General features: G+C 42.7%; 1 protein-coding gene across 2 annotated transcripts; it reads right to left on the bottom strand.

The window, feature by feature from the left end:
* Positions 1–462: 462 nt before the first annotated feature.
* Positions 463–17,097, bottom strand: zgc:165409 (uncharacterized protein LOC797807 homolog). Of its 2 annotated transcripts, none has more exons than XM_052107038.1 (3): positions 16,508–17,097; positions 2,499–2,652; positions 463–2,400 (listed from the first exon to the last, which is right to left on the bottom strand). In XM_052107038.1, exons 1-3 carry the CDS (start codon positions 17,054–17,056, stop codon positions 1,727–1,729), a joined length of 1,377 nt encoding a protein of 458 aa, XP_051962998.1. In that variant the 5' UTR covers positions 17,057–17,097; the 3' UTR covers positions 463–1,726. The 2 variants fall into 2 exon arrangements, with proteins under 2 accessions (XP_051962998.1, XP_051963005.1); XM_052107045.1 differs by having other exon boundaries at positions 463–2,379.
* Positions 17,098–21,075: the final 3,978 nt, after the last annotated feature.

Raw genomic sequence — 21,075 nt, 5'->3', positions numbered from 1 at the left:
GTGAGTGTAGTTTGCTCTGTATAGCCTTTGCTATTTGTTTTTACGACTGTTTATTTAGTTACAAATGTTTTCTTCCTTGTTTTCCTGTCAGACTTGGGCAGTATGAATCCAACTCCTTGCCATATGCCATAGGTGGTAACGTTTTGACTGTTTTTGGCCTGTTCTCATTAAGGTTCACCTGCCCACTACTCTGAGTTTAGACTTTATGCTTTCATTTTTCAAGAAATTGACTTTTTTTCTTTCCTTTACTTTTGCACACCTCACTCTACACACAAATGCACAGACTTTGTGATACTGGATTTTGATTTATGTTTAAAAACAAATGTAAATTACATTTTAGATTTATTTTGTAGTCATATATATACACACACACACACACACACACATATATATATATTAAGATTCAACTTTATTGTCATTGTGCAGAGTACAGGTACAGAGCCAATGAAATGCAGTTGTTTTCGCATATCCCAACTAAGCTGGGGTCAGAGCGCCCACGTGTAATATATATATATTTATTATACAGCTGGTTGATTCAGTGTATTTGGTTTGTTTTTAATAAATAGTGCACAAGAACAAACACCTCAATCTTCCTTTTTTTCTATTTTCAAAAACTACTTTTGTGCATTTGCCACGTGTTTGACAGTATATAGAAATATTACAGATATTGAATTAAGATATTTAAGTATATCTGTATACATTTTATTAGCTTGAGAATCTGCTGGAAGTAATATACATTGTAATTGCAGAAAAGATGTAATAAAGAATATTGTATTAACACTGTAGAATTACGGTACACTGCTGGAAACCCAGCTGCCAGCACTTTACTGCGAAATTACAACACAGCTATAAAATGGAAAACAGTATTGAATCTGTAGAATAACGGTAAATGGCTGGAACCATTCCTGCCAGTGCTTAACAGTGAAATTACAGTACAGCTGTAAAATGGAAAACAGTAATGAACCTGTAGAATAGTAGTAAATGGCTGGAAAGTACATTACTGTGAAATTATAGTACATCTGTAAAATGGAAAACAGTATTGAACCTGTAGAATAACGGTAAGTGGCTGGAACCATTCCTGCCAGTATATTATTCCTGCCAGTATATTACAGTGAAATTACAGTACATCTGTAAAATGGAAAACAGTATTGAACCTGTAGAATAACGGTAAGTGGCTGGAACCATTCCTGCCAGTATATTATTCCTGCCAGTATATTACAGTGAAATTACAGTACATCTGTAAAATGGAAAACAGTATTGAACCTGTAGAATAACGGTAAGTGGCTGGAACCATTCCTGCCAGTATATTATTCCTGCCAGTATATTACAGTGAAATTACAGTACATCTGTAAAATGGAAATCCGTATTGAAACTGTAAAATAATGGTAAATGGCTGGAACCAGTGCTGCCAGTACTTTACTGTGAAATTACAGTACAGCTGTAAAATAGATAACCGTATTGAAATTGTAGAAACCTGTAGAATAATGGTAAATGATTGGATTCATTTCAGCACATTGCTGAAAATAATTAACAGGCAAGCAAAGTCTATGAAAAAAAAGAAAAGAAAAAGATCTAGCTACAACAAAACATGACAGCTGTTCGGGAAAAGACAAATAGCCAATAACTAGCTAGAACATGACATACACTCACAGAATAAAAGATAATTTAACAATTTATCAGTCAGCTAGAAAAAGAAAAAAATTTAGTCGACTAGTCTCACACATCTCTAATTTACATCTAGATTTGACAAAGAGTGACGTCTTTGAATGTGAATCTTCATGTTTTTCTTGTTAAAAATCTTGTTGCAAAAGCAGCATGTTGTTCTCTTAAGCATCGATTTAGTTATTTTTTTGTTACAGGTGGAAATGCTTTCGGTTAGGTTTACTGATGCATTATTTTGAGTGTCAGAGGGTATTGTAACTGTGGGATACAAAACAGCAGTCTTCGGGGCTGTCAAGAAGTTGAGTAAAAGTGGAGTCCTGGAAGAAATCTGAGTTTCAGAGGCTTTGTGGTCAAACTGTCTGATGCATGTAGCAGAATGACTAGAAGACCCAGATGTACTGGGGGCTAGTGAAAGAGTAAAAGCTGCAGGCAGACCAGTTGTTGTTAAAGGTTTAGGATAATTTGTTGAGGATGTTAAAGGGATAGGATCACACTTGGTAGATACTGGTGAGCTGTTGTTGGCCGATGGACAGCTAGTTGGTTTTAAGGCACCAAGACCTGAACATACATTTGGGGCCTCTGTAGATAGGTGGACTGTGGCACACTTCTGTATATGGTTACTAAATAAATTTTTTCGAATTATAATTCGGAAGCAAAAGCTGCAGTGATAGTGCCCACATCCTGCACATCCTAGGTGGCATTTATATATTTTATATCCTGTAAGACAATAAGAGAAATCTATAAAAAAAAGAAACCTTAATTTTAATACTGAAGTTAGATTAATTTCAGTGACAAAATGCTGATTGTGTCCCATTTTCTACTTTAAAAAAACTTACCTTTACATTTTACAGCACACTTCTCATGGGTCTGTACATGTGCCACCAGAGAAGGATACCCTCCAACCTTATGACAAATCGGGCATTTGTACTCATTTTCACCAAGAGAAATAGGTCCTGGGGAACTTCCATCCTTATATATGGTAACATGAAACTAGAAGTACAAAATAAAAATGTAATATAGTTGAACCCACATAAAATACATACATATATACACAGTATACAGTACATCCGGAAAGTATTCACAGCACTTCACTTTTTCCACATTTTGTTACGTTACAGCCTTATTCCAAAATGGATTAAATTCATTATTTTCCTCAAAATTCTGCAAACAATACCCTATAATGACAACGTGAAAGATGTTTGTTTGAAATCTTTGCAAATGTATAAAAAAAATAAAAAAAACAAGAAAAAAATAAAAAAATCACATGTACATAAGTATACACAGCCTTTGCCATGACACTCAAAATTGAGCTCAGGTGCATCCTGTTTCCACTGATCATCCTTGAGATGTTTCTACAACTTGATTGTAGTCCACCTGTAGTAAATTCAGTTGATTGGACATGATTTAGAAAGGCACACACCTGTCTATATAAGGTCCCACACCTGTCTATATAAGGTCCCACAGTTAATAGTGCATGTTAGAGCACAAACCAAGCCATGAAGTCCAAGGAATTGTCTGTAGACCTCCGAGACAGGATTGTATCCAGGCACTGATCTGGGGAAGGCTACAGAAAGTTTTTTGCAACATTGAAGGTCCCAATGAGCACAGTGGCCTCCATCATCCGTAAATGGACTCTTCCTAGAGATGGCTGCCCGGCCAAACGGATCGATCGGGGAAGAAGGGCCTTAGTCAGGGAGGTGATCAAGAACCCGATGGTCACTCTGACAGAGCTCCAGCATTTCTCTGTGGAGAGAGGAGAACCTTCCAGAAGAAGCACAGCACTCCACCAATCAGGCCTGTATAGTAGAGTGGCCAGATGGAAGCCACTCCTCAGTAAAAGGCACATGACAGCCTGCCTGGAGTTTGTCAAAAGGCACCTGAAGGACTTTCAGACCATGAGAAACAAAATTCTCTGGTCTGATGAAACAAAGATTGAACTCTTTGGCCTGAATGGCAAGCGTCATGTCTGGAGGAAACCAGGCATCGCTCATCACCTGGCCAATATCATCCCTACAGTGAAGAATGGTGGTGGCAGCATCCTGCTGTGGGGATGTTTTTCAGCGGCAGGAACTGGGAGACTTGTCAGGATCGAGGGAAAGATGAACGCGGCACTGTAGAGATATCCTTGATGAAAACCTTCTCCAAAGCGTTGTGGACCTCAGACTGGGGCAAAGGTTCATCTTCCAACAGGACAACGACAAGCACACAGCCAAGTTAACAAAGGAGTGGCTACAGGACAACTCTGTGAATGTCCTAGAGTGGGCCAGCCAGAGCCCAGACTTGAACCCGATTGAACATCTCTGGAGAGATCTGAAAATGGCTGTGCACCGACACTCCCCATCCAACCTGATGGAGCTTGAGAGGTCCTGCAAAGAAGAATGGGAGAATCTGCCCAAAAATAGGTCTGCCAAGCTTGTAGCATCATACACAAAAAGACTTGAGGCTGTAATTGGTGCCAAAAGTGCTTCAACAAAGTATTGAGCAAAGGCTGTGAATATTTATGTACATGTGATTTTTATTATAATAAATTTGCAAAGATTTGCAAGAACTTTTTTCACATTGTCATTATGGGGTATTGTTTGTAGAATTGTGAGGAAAATAATGAATTGAATCCATTTTGGAATATGGCTGTAATGTGGAAAAAGTGAAGCCCTGTGAATACTTTCCCGACGTGCTGTGTGTGTGTGTGTGTGTGTGTGTGTGTGTGTGTGTGTGTACATATATATATTTTGTTTTTGCATTTAATGATATTTGATTTATTATTATTATTACATTTTACTATACAGTTGTAATATATGTTGTCAATTTCAGGTGTCTAAATTTTATTTTGAATCGTGCTTTTATTATGACATGTTTTTTGCCAGATGCTTCATTTTTAAGGATAAACAGTTTGCAAAATGGCCCAGTGTGATCATTGAAAACTTAACGTCAAAAAGTCACATCTGAAATCTCATCCCTTTACACTGGCCTTTGAGTCTGACAAATGAAATGCAGGACACTGTTTTGGAGTGTTTGTTTTTAGTCTACTAGTGTTTGTATTTGTAAAACTGTATTACTGTGAAGCACTTTGGTCAACTCTGTTGTTTTAAATGCGATATAAATAAAGCTGAGCTGAGATTAAAGCGCAAATGCTGTGGTTTTAATTATATAAATAAACTCTGCAAAAAAGGAACGTCCCTTTTCAGGACACTGTATTTTAAAGATAATTTTGTACAAATCCACATAACATACAGATCTTTACTGTAACATGCGTTACGTTCTTGCGTTCAAAACACTTGGAGCGCAAATCTAAACTAAGAAATCTCAAGATGTGTTCCAAGTTAAACTATATTCAACTTGACACAGTGACCTAAAAATGTATGTTTATGACGCAATGCACCCGAGACGCTACAAAAGCATGTCTGAGACAGGTGTACATTGACGGGTCCTTAAACAAGACCTTATAATAAATCTTGAACTGATTGACAAATTCACTTGTGAAATGGATTGCTGTGAACTGTATGGCAATTATTGCCTAATGTTCAATAATATGGTAGTAAAGCCCCTTTTTGTATTGTCTTTTAAATGATTAACTCTTCTGCCACAAGAATGTAAAGCATTTAATTATCTGAATATTTTATATATATATATATATATATATATATATATACACACACACACACACACACACAATTTTTTAATATTTCAAGATAACTATGTATAATTATTTCATCATTATATATTGAATTATTGTTATATGAGGGGATTTCTCAGCAATTATTTGTATATGCGATTAAATCGCAATTAATTAAGCGGGACACCATGTAATTAATTTGATTAAAAAATGTAATCGATTGACAGCCCTAATTATGAAATAAAAAATGGAAGAGCTATTGTAAACATAAAAGTACAAATAATAAATGGCTTTAAAGTCAATAAAAAAATTATTCAAATGTATTCATGTGTCATGGCTTTGATAAACATTAAACTGAATATGATTTTTAGATGCTTTGTCTATGACTGCCTCTGGTTGAAAAAAAAAAAATGTAGCAAGGTACTTTTACTGTGTAGTTTGTAGTGTAACTTGCTACTTTCTCTAAAGTGTAGATTAAAGTTGAATATAACTTTACACAGAAAAGGTTAGTAAGTGATTTTATCACTCAAACATCATGTTAACATGCATATTGTTTGTGTCTTGTGGCTGTTTGAAATAGTGAGTATTTTAATGTTTATGGATTGGCCCATTCACATCCATAAGTGCCTCACTGGAACCCAGATTACTTATTTATTTTTTTAGAAAAAGAGTGGCAAGTCTAAATTAATTTTTGTGGTAATCAATTTTATGCAATATTGAGAAGGTGCACTCAGTAACTTTTGTCTTTGTGTCATCTTGGACTTACACTAACACCTAGCAGCTTGGATGTAGTATTTCATTTAAAATCAAATGGCTTTCAGTTTCAGATGCCATTATAGAAATTTAGTATTCAGAGTCAGCCATGATTACTTGAAATCAATGAGTGAAAATGTCAAATAACAGGACGGTTACATATATTAAGCGAGTATTCAGTGATTCTAACATGGCGAACCCTCTCCATGTAGAATAAAACAGCTTTTATAAAGTTATTGATATGACTGGGGTCTTCATTCTAATGTAAGTGGTCACGATTTCCTACATATATTGCAAAATTACAATTCATGTCTTTAGAAGTTAAACTTTTTTAATGAGGAAAAAATTACTGAGTGTACATTTAACCTGTATTGAACCCGGAATTAACAAATGTGTCTGTTCAGTAGGCTAGTTGGTAGCTTAGCTAAATCTTTTAAGTAGCTTTCCAACACGGCTAATGTCGTGGAATATCACGATGAATCTCTCTACGTTGTAAGAAAACTCTCGGAGTCTTGAGTTCCAGATGCCAAAGTTGTAGTTTATTGAACACCAACAAACATGAGACCGGCCAGCTGTCCGTTCTGACTGTCTTAGTCCAAAACCTCCTCTTCTATACAGTTTGTTTTCTGGCATTACCTCATTTCTGTGCCCCTTTGTTATTTTTGTAACCAATGGATACTATTTACCACCATTATCTCACAGAGCCTTTTGATATCTTTTTACTGGTAGAAACTTGGCTTTAGTCTATCTTCAAGGTCCTTAGTCTCATTATTTTGTTACAGCTGGGTGCTCTTTGTGGCCTCTGCAGCAACAACAATTTTAGTAACGTATCGGTTACCTAACGTAACCTCGGTTCTCTCTAGATGAGGGAACGAGTATTGCGTAAGCTAGCTTACGCTACGGGAAAGATTAATCTTTTCTGAGATATTGAAGCCAAAAAATTATCCTTAATTTTTGTATCCATTGTCAACGCAGTGCGGCAGCTGCAGACCTTCAGCGAGCTAGCTAGCGAGCTCATAGGTTGCTCTGCGGCAACTGCTGCAGCCTATAGACGAGCTTGGGCGAACTCGCATCCAATGAGAGGCGTCCGCGCTCACTGCATCAAAGCCCGCCAAAATGGGCGTGACTAGAGTGCATATAAGCGTAGTTCGTAGGCTGGAACCCTGGTTTTCATTGACTGAAGCGAAAAGTCGCTCGTGGCGCGAGCACGGCCGGCTACGCAATACTCGTTCCCTCATCTAGAGAGAACCGAGGTTACGTTAGGTAACCGATACGTTCTCTTACGAGAGGTTCTCTCGTATTGCGTAAGCTAGCTTACGCTACGGGAACCCATTGTCAACGCCGTGCGCGCCAAGCATCCACTGTATAAGCCCCAGGGAATTAATGGGGACCCGGGGAGCCCTTATGAGTGGGGAAATAATATTTGGCCGGCAAGAATGCGGGTCATTGATTGTGTAATACATAAGCACATAGTAGGACGGGAACGACAGAGCGGCGGTGCCGGTCTGTGTGGAATGTGTCCCATCAGTGCAGCTCACCAGGGGAGCTGTAGCGTATTAAACCGCTAGTAGTTTTGCCTGCAGAGCGGGCACTTCCATATTGTAAAATCTGACAAAGGTGGAGGGGAAGTCCATCCCGCTGCCACACATATGTCGTGAATGGAAATTCCGCTGGACCATGCCCACGAGGATGCCATGCCTCTAGTGGAGTGAGCCCTAATGCCCAACGGGCATGGCAGGTCTTTTGACGCGTATGCAGCAGCAATAGCGTCCACTATCCATCTAGATAGTGTCTGTTTCGAGGCGGCGAGACCTTTGGTGCGCCCTCGAACGAAACGAAAAGCTGCTCGGAGCGTCTGAAAGCAGCGGAGCGCGCAGTATACAATCTCAGTGCTCTGACCGGGCAAAGGAGATTGGCGTCGCGTTCGCTATCCGGTGCTGGCAGCGCCGATAGGGAAATGACCTGTGCTCTGAAAGGAGTACCGATCACCTTGGGAACATAGCCGTGTCTAGGCTTTAAAATGACCTTGGAGTCACTTGGTCCAAACTCAAGACACGCAGCGCTGACAGACAGCGCATGAAGGTCTCCCACACGTTTGACTGATGACAGGGCAGTCAGAAAAACGGTTTTGAGTGAAAGGTATTTCAAATCCACGGATTGAAGTGGTTCGAAAGGGGGGCTTTCATAGTTTCGAGAACTATAGAAAGATCCCAGATAGGAACCGATGGGGCGCGGGGGTTCATCCTTCTAGCTCCCCTGAGGAAGCGGATGACCAGCTCGTTTTTACCCCATGACTGGCCGTGCAGGGGTTCAGCGAACGCCGCAACGGCCGCCACATACACTTTGAGCGTGGATGGGGATCTGCCCTTATCCAGCAGCTCTTGTAGAAATACGAGCAGCGACGACACCCCACATGTCCGTGGGTCCAGGTCTCTGTCGGTGCACCATTTTGAGAACACAGACCATTTTGACGCATAGAGTCTTCTCGTGGAAGGGGCTCTAGCGTGTATGATGGTGTTTATTACTCCTTCTGGCAGAGCGATGGGTAGTCGTTGATCACCCACGCATGCAGCGCCAGCGCTCTGGGTGGGGATGCCAGATTGTGCCGCGAGCTTGAGAGAGGAGATCTGCTCTCACTGGGATGGGCCACGGCGCTGTCAGTGACAGCTGCGTAAGCTCCGGGAACCATGTCTGATTCTCCCAACGCGGGGCTATGAGGAGCACCGAGTGACGCGTTTCCCTGATCCTCTGCATTACCTGTGGCAATAGCGAGACGGGAGGGAAGGCGTAAAGCGGGCGTCTGGGCCAGCGCGTCCTCGCTTTTCGAGAAAAATATTGGGCAGTGAGAGTTCTCTTTGGACGCAAAGAGGTCTATCTCTGCTCTGCCGAATAGGTGCCATAACGTCTGGACTGTTTGAGCGTGCAGGGACCATTCCCCTGGGGGAATATTGTCTCTGGACAGTCTGTCCGGGCCGTCGTTCAGGTGGCCTGGCACGTGCGTCGCCCTCAGCGTGCGCAGGTGGCACTGGGACCAACTCAGTATGCGTTTTGTCAGATGGAAAAGGTTCCTGGATCTGACACCGCCCTGACGGTTTAGGTAGGATACCACAGATCTGTTGTCCGAACGGACCAGGACGTGGTGACCCTGAATGACCGGGAGAAAGCGCCGAGCGCGTACTCGACCGCTATCATTTCCAGACAATTTATGTGAAGGAGCTTTTCCTGAACTGACCATATGCCGAAAACCGGAGAGCCCTCGCAGACCGCGCCCCAACCCGTGTTGGACGCGTCTGTCGAGATGACTTTTCGGCGAGATACAGCTCCCATTGTCACTCCCCGCTGATACCATTCGGCCACTGTCCAGGGCTGCAGAGCTGATATGCAGGTCTGAGTCACCTTGATGGGCTGGCGGCCTGTGGCCCAAGCCCGGCGAGACGCGGGTGTTTAGCCAATGCTGAAGCGGGCGCATGTGCAGTAAACCTAGCTGAAGTACTGCTGCGGCTGAGGCCATGTAACCTAGCACTCTCTGGAATTTCTTCAGAGGCGTGAGGCTGTTCATCTGAAAAGATGCGGCTAGTCGCTGAACACGGCGTGCGCGCTGTGTAGATAAGCGAGCCGTCATTGCCGCGGAGTCTAGTTCTATTCCCAGGAAGGAAATGGTCTGACTGGGCTGTAGTGAGCTCTTGGTCCAATTGACTGCAAGACCCAAACTGTTCAGATGGCTGAGGAGAACTGCTCTGTGAGACAGAAGCTCCATATGTGACTGAGCCATAATCAGCCAGTCGTCCAAATAGTTCAGAATTCGCAAACCCTGACTCCGCAGGGGTGCGAGCGCCGCATCCATGCACTTCGTGAAAGTACGGGGAGCTAAGGACAGGCCGAACGGAAGGACGGTGTATTGATAAACCTGGCCGTCGAGCGAATCTCAAGAATGGCCTGTGACGGGATTTATCTGAATCTGAAAGTATGCATCTTTCAGATCGAGAGAAATAAACCAGTCCCCTGGCGCACATGCGCGAGGAGTTTCCTGATTGTAAGCATTTTGAACGGTCTTTTTGCAAGCACCTTGTTCAAAACCCTGAGATCTAATATGGGTCTGAGGCCGCCGTCTTTCTTGGGAACAAGAAAATAACGGCTGTAAAGCCCCGACTTCGCTCAGAGAGGGTGGCACTTTTTCTATGGCCCTTTGCACAGAAGGCTTGCTATTTCTGAACCAAGCATGCACGCTGCTTCCGTGTTCACAGTGGTTTCGAGCCAGCTCTGAAGCGAGGGGCGGCGATCGAACTGTAGCAAATAGCCCTGTTGTATTGTGCTTAACACCCACTTGGATATCCCTGGAATAGCTTCCCACGCTTTGAAGCGTAACGCTAGAGGGTGAATGGCCAATTCAGCTCTGATTGCCGCACACAGAGCTGAACAAAATGTGTGAGCTGCGTTTAGTGTGTTCATGCATGATTGCTCGCAGACAGCATGAACAGGCTGTTTTGTGAGTGACTTCCGATTGGAATGAATGGGGAAAGAGTCACATCTGTTACGTGATGCGCAAGCATAGTCATGGGCACGGGACTTACACACAGAGGAATGGTTGCTGGCCGTGTAACAGAGCGGGCAGAGAATGGAGCGCGCACGCATTTGTGGGCGCATTTACTGACTCTAGCGCTCGAGCGGTTCGTAACCGCTTTATGTGAGCGTGCTCTGGAGGGGACACGAGACATGCAGTGCTTGTGTGCAGAAGTGAACACTGGATTGTGGGCACATTTTCTACAAATAGGGCTGGTCGTGTGACAGAGCGGGCAGAGAATGGTAGCGCGCGACGCATTTGTGAGCGCCTTCATTGACTCTGGCGCTTCGAGCGGTTCAGTAACCGCTTTATGAGAGCGTGCTCTGATAGGGAGCACGGGATGTGTTATGCTTGTGTGTAGGGGCGAACACTGGGTTGTGGGCACTTTTTCTACACATAAGACATGTTTGCTCTTTACAAGATTTATTTGGGTCGCCGTGAAAGCGGCGTTTGAGTGCTGAGCAAGCGGGCAGTGTCACCGGCTTGTTGGCTGCTAAATTCACCACTGTAGTAGCCTGAGAGAAGGGGACTGACAGGGGGTAAAGCTTTGACAGTGGTCCGGCCGCGGCGGACTGAGCCGTCGTTTGTTCAACACAGTTAGGAAGACTTCGGCTGCTCGGGTTTCAGCGTTACCTTAGATCGAGGCCCGCGGGGAGGCGGTCTGCGGCGGCTGTCTGAGCGCTGATCGAGGCGGCCGCCCTGTCGACGCTGAGAAGTCTGAGATTGTTGAACTGGGCGCTATGAAGAGGCTCGTGCAGGAGGCTGATCACGTGAGCGGCCTGCAGAGGAGCTAGCGCGACGCGGCAGGAAGAGGTTCATGGCTTGGGTGGCTTTCTGGACTTCTGAGAAGCGGTCAACAATGCCACTCACCGCGGAGCCGAAGAGACCGGTTGGAGAGAGCGGTGCGTTGAGGAACGTGGAGCGCTCTGCTTCTCCCATGTCGGCTAGTGTTAGCCATAAGTGTCTCTCGGTCACAGTCAGCGAGGCCATGCACTTCCCTAGAGCTTGGGCTGCAGCTTTGGTAGCGCGAAGGGCGAGGTCTGTCGCGCCGTAGATCAGTAACAGCATCTGGGTGCCTGCCTTTCTCATCCCACTCCGAAGAAGGTCTGCTTGTAGGATCTGTAAAGCGGCCATTGAGTGCAGAGCAGATGCGGCTTGGCCGGCGGCGGAATAGGCGCGGCCAACATAGGCGGAAGTCGCTCTGCAGGCCTTAGACGGGAGCACAGGCTTGGAACGCCATCTCGCGGAGGGCGGACAAAGGTGTGCTGCTACCGAGTCCTCGACCGGGGGATGGAGGAGTAGCCTCTCTCAGTGGCGCCGTCCACCGACGCGAGAGAGGTGGAGACGTGTGAACGGGTCCTGGCTGAAAACGGGCGTTCCACGACTTTGCAAGCTCCGTATGTAATTCCGGCAGGAAGGGAGCGGCCGGGCCGCAGGTGTAGAGCGGCGATGGCTTTGAAGAAAGCAGCCGTCGAGTCTGTTGGGTGCCTGCTCAGGGGCGGTGACCACTCGAGCCCGAGGCGGTCGGCGGCCTGTGTGAGGAGGCGTGTTAACTCCCCTTCGACTCCGGCGCGGGTCCTGCTGGATTCCTGGGCTGAGGAGGAGGCTTGGGAGCCTGTCCACTCCTCGCTGTCCGAAGCCATGATGGAACAGCGGCCCTTATCCTCCGCTCGTCATCCGAGATGGCAGCAGTCGCGGCCGCTCGGCGGCAACTGCTGGCGTCCGGGGCGGGGAGGGTGAAAGCGATGCTCGAGGGAGAGGCTCCGGCGAGGCAGTCGCTTCAACCACAGTTTCCGGCAGCCTTTGTGAGCGGCGCTTCTTCCTGCGCGGCTGAGGGTAAGGCGGCGCGGCGGTTTCTGCTTTGACCGCTTCGAGTCGAGCCCGCAGGGTCGACATCGGTAGCTCCTCGCAGAAATCGCATCCGCCCTCAGTGAGGGCAAGCTCTGCGTGCCCCAGTCCCAGGCAGAGAGCGCAGATAATGTGGCGGTCTCCTGTGCTGAGAAGGGCGCGACATGAGGCGCAAGTGGAGCGAGGCATCTTGAAAAAGACGCTCGTACTCTTTTGTGAATAGTTCGTGAGAACTAGCTTGCTTAATAAAAGGATACGTCGTCGGATGGCGTAGCTCGCAGGATGGCTGAAGGTGGCTGAGACGGCCGGCTTCTTCTAGCGCTGTCCACGCTTGCTAGATGCCCCTCAAACGGCGACGCGGCTTCCAGGTCAGCGATGCGGAGAGCTTTGCTGAAGAGATGAAAATCAAGGTTCCAGCCTACGAACTACGCTTATATGCACTCTAGTCACGCCCATTTTGGCGGGCTTTGATGCAGTGAGCGCGCGGACGCCTCTCATTGGATGCGAGTTCGCCCAAGCTCGTCTATAGGCTGCAGCAGTTGCCGCAGAGCAACCTATGAGCTCGCTAGCTAGCTCGCTCAAGGTCTGCAGTATGGGATCAATTCCATGCCACATATATTTGCAAAAATATAAAGTATTGCAAAATAAAATAAAGTTTTGCAAAACAAAAAAGTATTGAGCAAACAAAAAAAAAAAATTTTAAAACAAAAATTAAGTATCACAAACGTAAAATAAAGTATCGAGAGAAAAAAAGAAAGTTTTGCAAACAAAAATAAAGAATTGCAAAATATAAATAAAATATAGCAAAAATCAAGATGTAATTAATTGCAGAAATCAATGACTGTTGTAAAATAATCTAAAGATCTTTTATCCTTTTTTATCTCTGCAACAGATTTTTAGGCAGCAATGATTTTGCCACACATCTTTTTCTTTGCAATGCCTACTAATTATTTTGCAATGCTCCTTTTAATCTGCATTTCCATCACGTGTGAGCTCGTGATACCGTTTTGCCTTTGCGCTTCACTTTTCTTTGCGTTTCACTTTATGGCACTGTTTTGACGTGGGGGTGGAGTCAGGGGATTGGGGCGTGTACAACGGGCTCAGTGATGCCTCTCTGGAAGTTACGTCATTAGCTTGAGACACGGATCAAACATCATGGCTGAGCACAGGCATGCAGGTGGATCTCAGGTATATAAAGTTGATTGTTTCCTTTTATTTAATTAGCATTAAATGTGTTTTAACAGCGTTTGCTTCAGATAAAGAAGTTAGAGATCAGTTAAAGCGGTGGATTTATTAGCCATACTCGCTAACATAGCCAGCATCTGCAGTTTATTCTCTCTCAATTGATTGGACTATTGATTGATTCTTATGTTTATTTTATAGATTATAATTGTCTATACCATAGTATGTTGTCTTCTAAAAAATGTAAACTCCATATTTAGATGTAACATTATCACTGTTAAAGGAGACAATAAATAGATTACAAATAAAAAGTTAAACGATCGTAACAAACGTGCATGTGTTCTGTCTTTAAAAATAAAGTTTTGAAATATAAAATGTTCACATCCCCTATATTCTTAACCCTGCGTTATACAGCTATGTGGCATGGGGGGCGTGGTCGTGTGTCAGTCTGCGGGAGAGAGAGAGAGAGCGGTAAGGCTTGTCACCTGGTTTGTAATTATCTCTAACACCTGTGTCTTGTTGTAGTGATACGGAGAGAGACATTTAAAGGGACGCCAAGTGTCGAGAGAGAGAGTGTGGATCCAGAAAGCGCCACAGACTGAGTGTGATATTGTTTTGTTTATGTTTACATTTCTACGGCGGTGACCGTCGTATGTTCGTGAAAGAAATTAAAGTGCTGATTTCAAACCTGCTTCGCTGTCTCCTGACTCCTCCATTGCTCAACGAACCTGTTCACAAGCTACTTAAGTTCTTACAATGCTCACAGTAAATGTACGTGTATCTAGGTCATCTCATGTAATGATTTGCCATGTCACATTTAGCAGAGAGAATATCCAGATGTCGTGACGAATCTTATTAGTGTTCTGACTCAAATCTTCGGTCATATTCAGGCGGGTCAGCAGCAACAACAACAGCTTTCTCCTGCTGTTTCTCTGCCTCGAGTATAATCAGCAGGATATAACCAGGTTATCAGCACCTACTCTTAAGAATCAATCTGTTAAATTTGTTTTGCTTTTGCACAATTAACATAAGTCATGTTCTTTTATTGTTTGTAGATCGTTTCCTGGGATGCTTATTTGTTACGATCGTTTAAATTTTTATTTGTAATCTATTTATTGTCTCCTTTAACAGTGATAATGTAACATCTATTTATATATTTTTAAATATGGAGTTTACATTTTTTTAGAAGACAACATACTATGGTATAGACAATTATAATCTATAAAGTAAACATAAGAATCAATCAATAGTCCAATCAATTGAGAGAGAATAAACTGCAGATGCTGGCTATGTTAGCGAGTATGGCTAATAAATCCACCGCTTTAACTGATCTCTAACTTCTTTATCAAACGCTGTTAAAGCACATTTAATGCTAATTAAATAAAAGGAAACAATTTTTTTTTTTTTTTTTTATTGAACACCAAGAACAGAACAAAAAACAGAATGTACATCTACAATGGCATTGGTAAGTACAGGTAAATGAGTATTAAGCAAAGCACATATCAGTTAAAATAAATAAATTAAATGTATAAAATACAAATACAGAGGGGTCTCTTTATTCCTCTTTTAAGAGCTCAAGGTCTCTTATTATTCCAGCCAATTTCTGGGCCTTTTTACTTTACATACATTCCAACGCTGGAAAGAAATTACAATTCTCTTTTAAATACAGAAAAATAAGGTTTCGTCTTCATACATTTGGACTTCTGAATGAAAAATGTGCCCAGTATCAACATTACATTAATAAGAAATTCATTTCTTTTCTCGTCCAACAGCACTCCAAACATAACATGTTTCCTAGCAAAAGTGGGCAGTGAGTGAATCTTTGATTCCAACCAATAAGACATATTTTCCCAAAAAGTATTTGAAGAAAAACGAGAAAAAAAGATGATCAGAACGTCTCTGTCAATTTGACAAAAAGTACAGGCATTTTCTTCAAAATTAAACCGTTGTCTTAAAAATTCACTTGACGGGTATACCCCATTGAATATTTTAAAATGAGTTTCCTTAAACAATCAACTTTATATACCTGAGATCCACCTGCATACCTGTGCTCAGCCATGATGTTTGATCCGTGTCTCAAGCTAATGACGTAACTTCCAGAGAGGCATCACTGAGCCCGTTGTACACGCCCCAATCCCCTGACTCCACCCCCACGTCAAAACAGTGCCATAAAGTGAAACGCAAAGAAAAGTGAAGCGCAAAGGCAAAACGGTATCACGAGCTCACACGTGATGGAAATGCAGATTAAAAGGAGCGTTGCAAAGAAAAAGATGTGTGGCAAAATCATTGCTGCCTAAATATCTGTTGCAGAGATAAAAAAGGATAAAAGATCTTTAGATTATTTTACAACAGTCATTGATTTTTGCAATTAATTACATCTTGGTTTTTGCTATATTTTATTTATATTTTGCAATTCTTTATTTTTGTTTGCAAAACTTTCTTTTTTTCTCTCGATACTTTATTTTACGTTTGTGATACTTAATTTGTGTTTAAAAAAAATTTTTTTTTTGTTTGCTCAATACTTTTTTTGTTTTGCAAAACTTTATTTTATTTTGCAATACTTTATATTTTTGCAAATATATGTGGCATGGAATTGATTCTATAGTGCAGCTGCCGCACTGCGTTGACAATGGATACAAAAATTAAGGATAATTTTTTGGCTTCAATATCTCAGAAAAGATGAATCTTTCCCGTAGCGTAAGCTCAGAGAACCTCATATGCTCTCTCCTGGGTCACACAAAGGCAAGGAAACTCATATAAGTATTTTGATATATAAGAAACATACTAGAATATTGAAAAATATACTATACTAACAGTTATAACATTTAGAGTTTTTAAAATATTAGTTCTTTTTATTATTCGATAGCATAATTTTTGCTGCTTTTTACCTTTTGCATGGTCGCTGCAGAACAATCAAGCTCTCTCTGTTTCGGGTCCCGATCAGCGGTTTCCATACTGAGAGCGATCTCAAGTGCTCGTGAAAATGTGAGCCTGTGCTCCGAAAGCAGTCTTCGCTGGCAAGATTTATTTTGCATTCCACTAACAAAACAGTCGCGCAGAGCTTCATCCAAATTTGCGCCGAACTCACACTTCGATGCGCATTGTTTAAGTTTGGCAACATATTGGGACACAGTCTCATGGGGCTTTTGTGCGCAACTTTGAAAGAGAAAACGTTCAGCAACAACCAACGGCTGTGTTTCGAAGTGAGATTTGAGAATGTCCACTATCTCCTCAAACGTTTTATCTTTTGGCTTCTCCGGATAAACCAAGTTTCGTAACAATCCATACGTTGACGCACCCATAGCACTAAGCAAAGTCGCTACTTTCTTTGTATCGTCCACATCGTTTGCTATGATGTACAGTTCCACACGTTCGATGTACGCTGACCAACATTCATTTTCCGGGTTATATTCGTCCAGTCTACCAATTTGCGCCATGATGCCAAAATATTTCCCTCCGTTTTACATTTCCAATTCTATGTTCGTCCTCTTCTGTGAGTTTACTAGCGGGCTGCAATCCAGCTAAATAGATGCATGCCGCCACCTACTGATCTGGCGTGTGACGAGGATAATTAAAAGGATGATTTCCTATTATTCTTTTTTTAAAGGCCATTATTTTATTTTTTTAAATCTCAGTATTGCTTTTACTGTTTTACCAGTTCCTGATCTAATATTTAAAATATATATTATATTCTGTACATTTTGAAACTTGCAGTTCTCTTATAAGTTCAGTTCTTCCCTATTCATATTTGATACATTGAATTAAAACATGCTCAACAGTTTCCATTTCCAGGCATGTATCACATAAATCCATGTTATGTATATACATTGCCTTACATTGCATTGTATTTGATGGAAATGTCTGGCAGTCTGACATGTATCCCAGTACTTCTGCCATTTGTAATAGCAAGCTTCTAAAATCAAATGTTTCCCTTCCGCCCTGCTTGAATCGACTGTAAAGCTTATATTATCTAATTTAAGTGCTTCCTTCGACATTTCACAACCCCAATTCCAAAAAAGTTGGGACAGTATGAAAAATGCTAATAAAAGAAAAAAGGAGTTATTTGTAAATTACTGTATATTCACACTTTGCTATATTGAAAGCACTACAACTAAACATTATATGATGTTTCACCTTGTGAATTTCATAGTTTTGTTTTAATGTAGTCTTTTCAAATCATATGATTGCAACACACTCCAAAAAAGATAGGGAAATTTAATTAAGACTAATAACAATTAGAGAGAGCTGTGTCCGGGTCCTCGGCACGAGAGCTGTGTCCGGGTCCTTGGCACGAAGTCGAGTTCATTCCATGTGGGGGTTGGTCTCCGCCAAGGCTGCGATTTGTCACCAATCCTGTTTGTGATATTCATGGACAGGATATCGAGGCGTAGTCGGGGTGGGGAAGGTGTGCGGTTCGGTGGGCTGGGGATCTCATCGCTGCTTTTTGCAGATGATGTTGTCTTCATGTCATCATCGGTCCGTGACCTTCAGCTCTCACTGGATCGCTTGGCAGTCGAGTGTGAAGCAGCTGGGATGAGGATTAGCACCTCTAAATCTGAGGCCATGGTTCTCAGCAGGAAACCGATGGAGTGCGTACTCCAGGTAGGGAATGAGGTTTTGCCCCAAGTGAAGAAGTTCAAGTACCTCGGGGTCTTGTTCACGAGTGAGGGGACAATGGAGCGGGAGGTTGGCCGGAGAATCGGGGCAGCGGGGGCGGTATTGCACTCGCTCTATCGCACCGTTGTCACGAAAAGAGAGCTGAGCCGAAAGGCAAAGCTCTCGATCTACCGGTCAATTTTTGTTCCTACCCTCACCTATGGTCATGAAGGTTGGGTCATGACCGAAAGAACTAGGTTGCGAGTACAAGCGGCCGAAATGGGCTTCCTCAGAAGGGTGGCGGGCTTCTCCCTTAGAGATAGGGTGAGGAGCTCAGTCATCCGTGAGGAGCTCGGAGTAGAGCCGCTGCTCCTTTGCGTTGAAAGGAGTCAGTTGAGGTGGTTTGGGCATCTGGTAAGGATGCCCCCTGGCCGCCTCCCTAGGGAGGTGTTTCAGGCACGTCCAGCTGGGAGGAGGCCTCGGGGAAGACCCAGGACTAGGTGGAGAGATTACATCTCCACACTGGCCTGGGAACGCCTCGGGGCCCCCCAGTCAGAGTTGGTTAATGTGGCTCGGGATAGGGAAGTTTGGGGCCCCCTGCTGGAGCATCTGCCCCCGCGACCCGACTTCGGATAAGCGGTTGAAGATGGATGGATGGATGGACTAATAACAATTTGACAAGTTAAAATAACAAGGCAATTTGAAACGGAAGATGTTAAACAGGTGAAGCAATTATATCATAGTATATAAGGAGCCTCCAAAAACAGCCTAGTCCTTCAAGAGCAAGGATCATTCGAGACGTGTCAATATACCAACAGATCCTTCTGCAAATAATCAAGCACTTTGAGAACAATGTTCCACAAAGGCAAATATAAAGGATTTTGGGCCTTTCATCCTATACCTATCCAGCACATTATAGTAAAAAGATTTAAGGAATATGGTCAAATCTCGGTGTGTAAAGGACAAGACAAAACCATTTATGAATGTGAGTGATCTCTGATCCCTCAGACATCACTGTCTTAAAAAACACCATTCATCTGTAATGGATATCATGAACATGCTTGGGATTACTTTAGTAAACCTTTGTTAGTCAACACCATTCACTGCTGCATCCACAGATGCAAGTTAAGATTTACTATGCAAAGTAGAAGCCCTACATCAACAATGTCCTGGAGCGCTGCTGACTTCTCTGGGCTCAGTCTCATCTTAGAAGGAAAGTAGAACAATGGAACCATGTTTTTTGGTCTGAAGAGTCCACGTTTCAAATAGTTTTTGAAAAACAAAGCCAAAGAGGAAAAGGGCCATCCAAGCTATTATCAGTATCAGGTACAAAAGCCAGTGTCTGTATAGGCCAGGGGTGTATCAGTGCCCATGGCATGGGTAACTCGCACATCTGTGAGAAAACCATGAACGTAGACAGATATGTACAAAATTTGGAGCAGCATACTGCCATCCGCACCATCATTTCCAGGAACGTCACAGCATTTTCAGCAGGACAACTTTAAACCACATACTGTCAGAATAAGCATAGAGTGTGGGTGATAGATTTGCCTGCCTGCAGTACTGACCATCTCCAATTGAGTTTGTGTGGTGCATTATGAAGCGCACAGATACGGCAATAAAGACCCTGTAACAAACTTGTGTCTTCAGTGCCTAAATGCTTAAAAAGTGTTATAAGAACAAATTATGTTTCACAGTGGTAAACACTCGACAGTCCCAACGTTTTTGGAGTGTGTTGCAATCATTTGATTTGAAATTACTGTACATAAAAAAATCCCAGTGAAATTCACAAGGTAAAACTGTATGTCATGTTTAGTTGTAGTGCTTTCAATATAGCAAAGGCGACCAACTCTGTAGTGTACACTGATGTCCCATCCGTTAACCTCCCAAAGTTTCTGATTTTAAACTCTGGTACAGTGTCTGGAAGATATACTCCCACTTCTATAATCCCTAGGTTTGGGTCTTTTGATCCATCTGTATATATTGGAGCATTTGCATAAAATCCTCCCTAGATTTGTTTGTTTACATTATATTTAACTTTACCCATACCCTCCCATTCCCTTCTTTTATCTTATATCTCCAAGTCAATATTTATATCAGGAATTATCCACGATGGTGCTTTTCGCCATACAGACAAAATGGTACATCCTATGCCTAGAATCTGATACTTTTCTTTAAGAGGATTTATGACCCACCCAAATCACCTTCCTGTTTTATTTACATACTCCCAACAGTTATTTAAAACATCAGTAGCAATATGGCTTCCAGCATAACTCTTCAAAGATGTACAGCATACCAAAGAGAGTTTCACTCTATGCAAACTCAAATGAAGTGGTATTTCATTTGCCTCAATAGCAGATCATTAATCGGTGTTGATTTAACTGCCCCTAAACACATCCTAATAGCTCTGTATTGTATTCTATCTAAGATTTGTAATAATATTACTGATTTAGTACCATATATCATACATCCATAATCAAAAACTAATCTTATCATATAGCTTGATAGATCATCAACACTGATGAAACATCACAAACCTCAGGTCATCATAGGATACAGTATTTCAGGTTGTATTCCTAACATTTTAATAATTTGAAAGTTTAGAATAACTATGAAATTTCTGTTTTTCCGATTTCATGAAAAGTCGTAATATGACTGTCTTGCCCTAAATAACCAAAACTGCACTGCTTCACTATGATCAAGGACTGAGTCCATCAAAAGATTAAAGTCTCCTCCCAATATTATGTCATGAGAGGTGCCAGCAGCTTGCAACATCCCTTCAACCAAGCTTTTCTAAAAAAACTCAAAGCCTCAATTTTGATCAGTCCATCCATATGCATTTCTAACCATTTACACGATA

Source organism: Xyrauchen texanus, chromosome 3 (genome assembly GCF_025860055.1).
Source record: "Xyrauchen texanus isolate HMW12.3.18 chromosome 3, RBS_HiC_50CHRs, whole genome shotgun sequence".
NCBI classification, from domain to species: domain Eukaryota; kingdom Metazoa; phylum Chordata; class Actinopteri; order Cypriniformes; family Catostomidae; genus Xyrauchen; species Xyrauchen texanus.
This window is presented reverse-complemented; position numbering and strand designations above follow the sequence as displayed.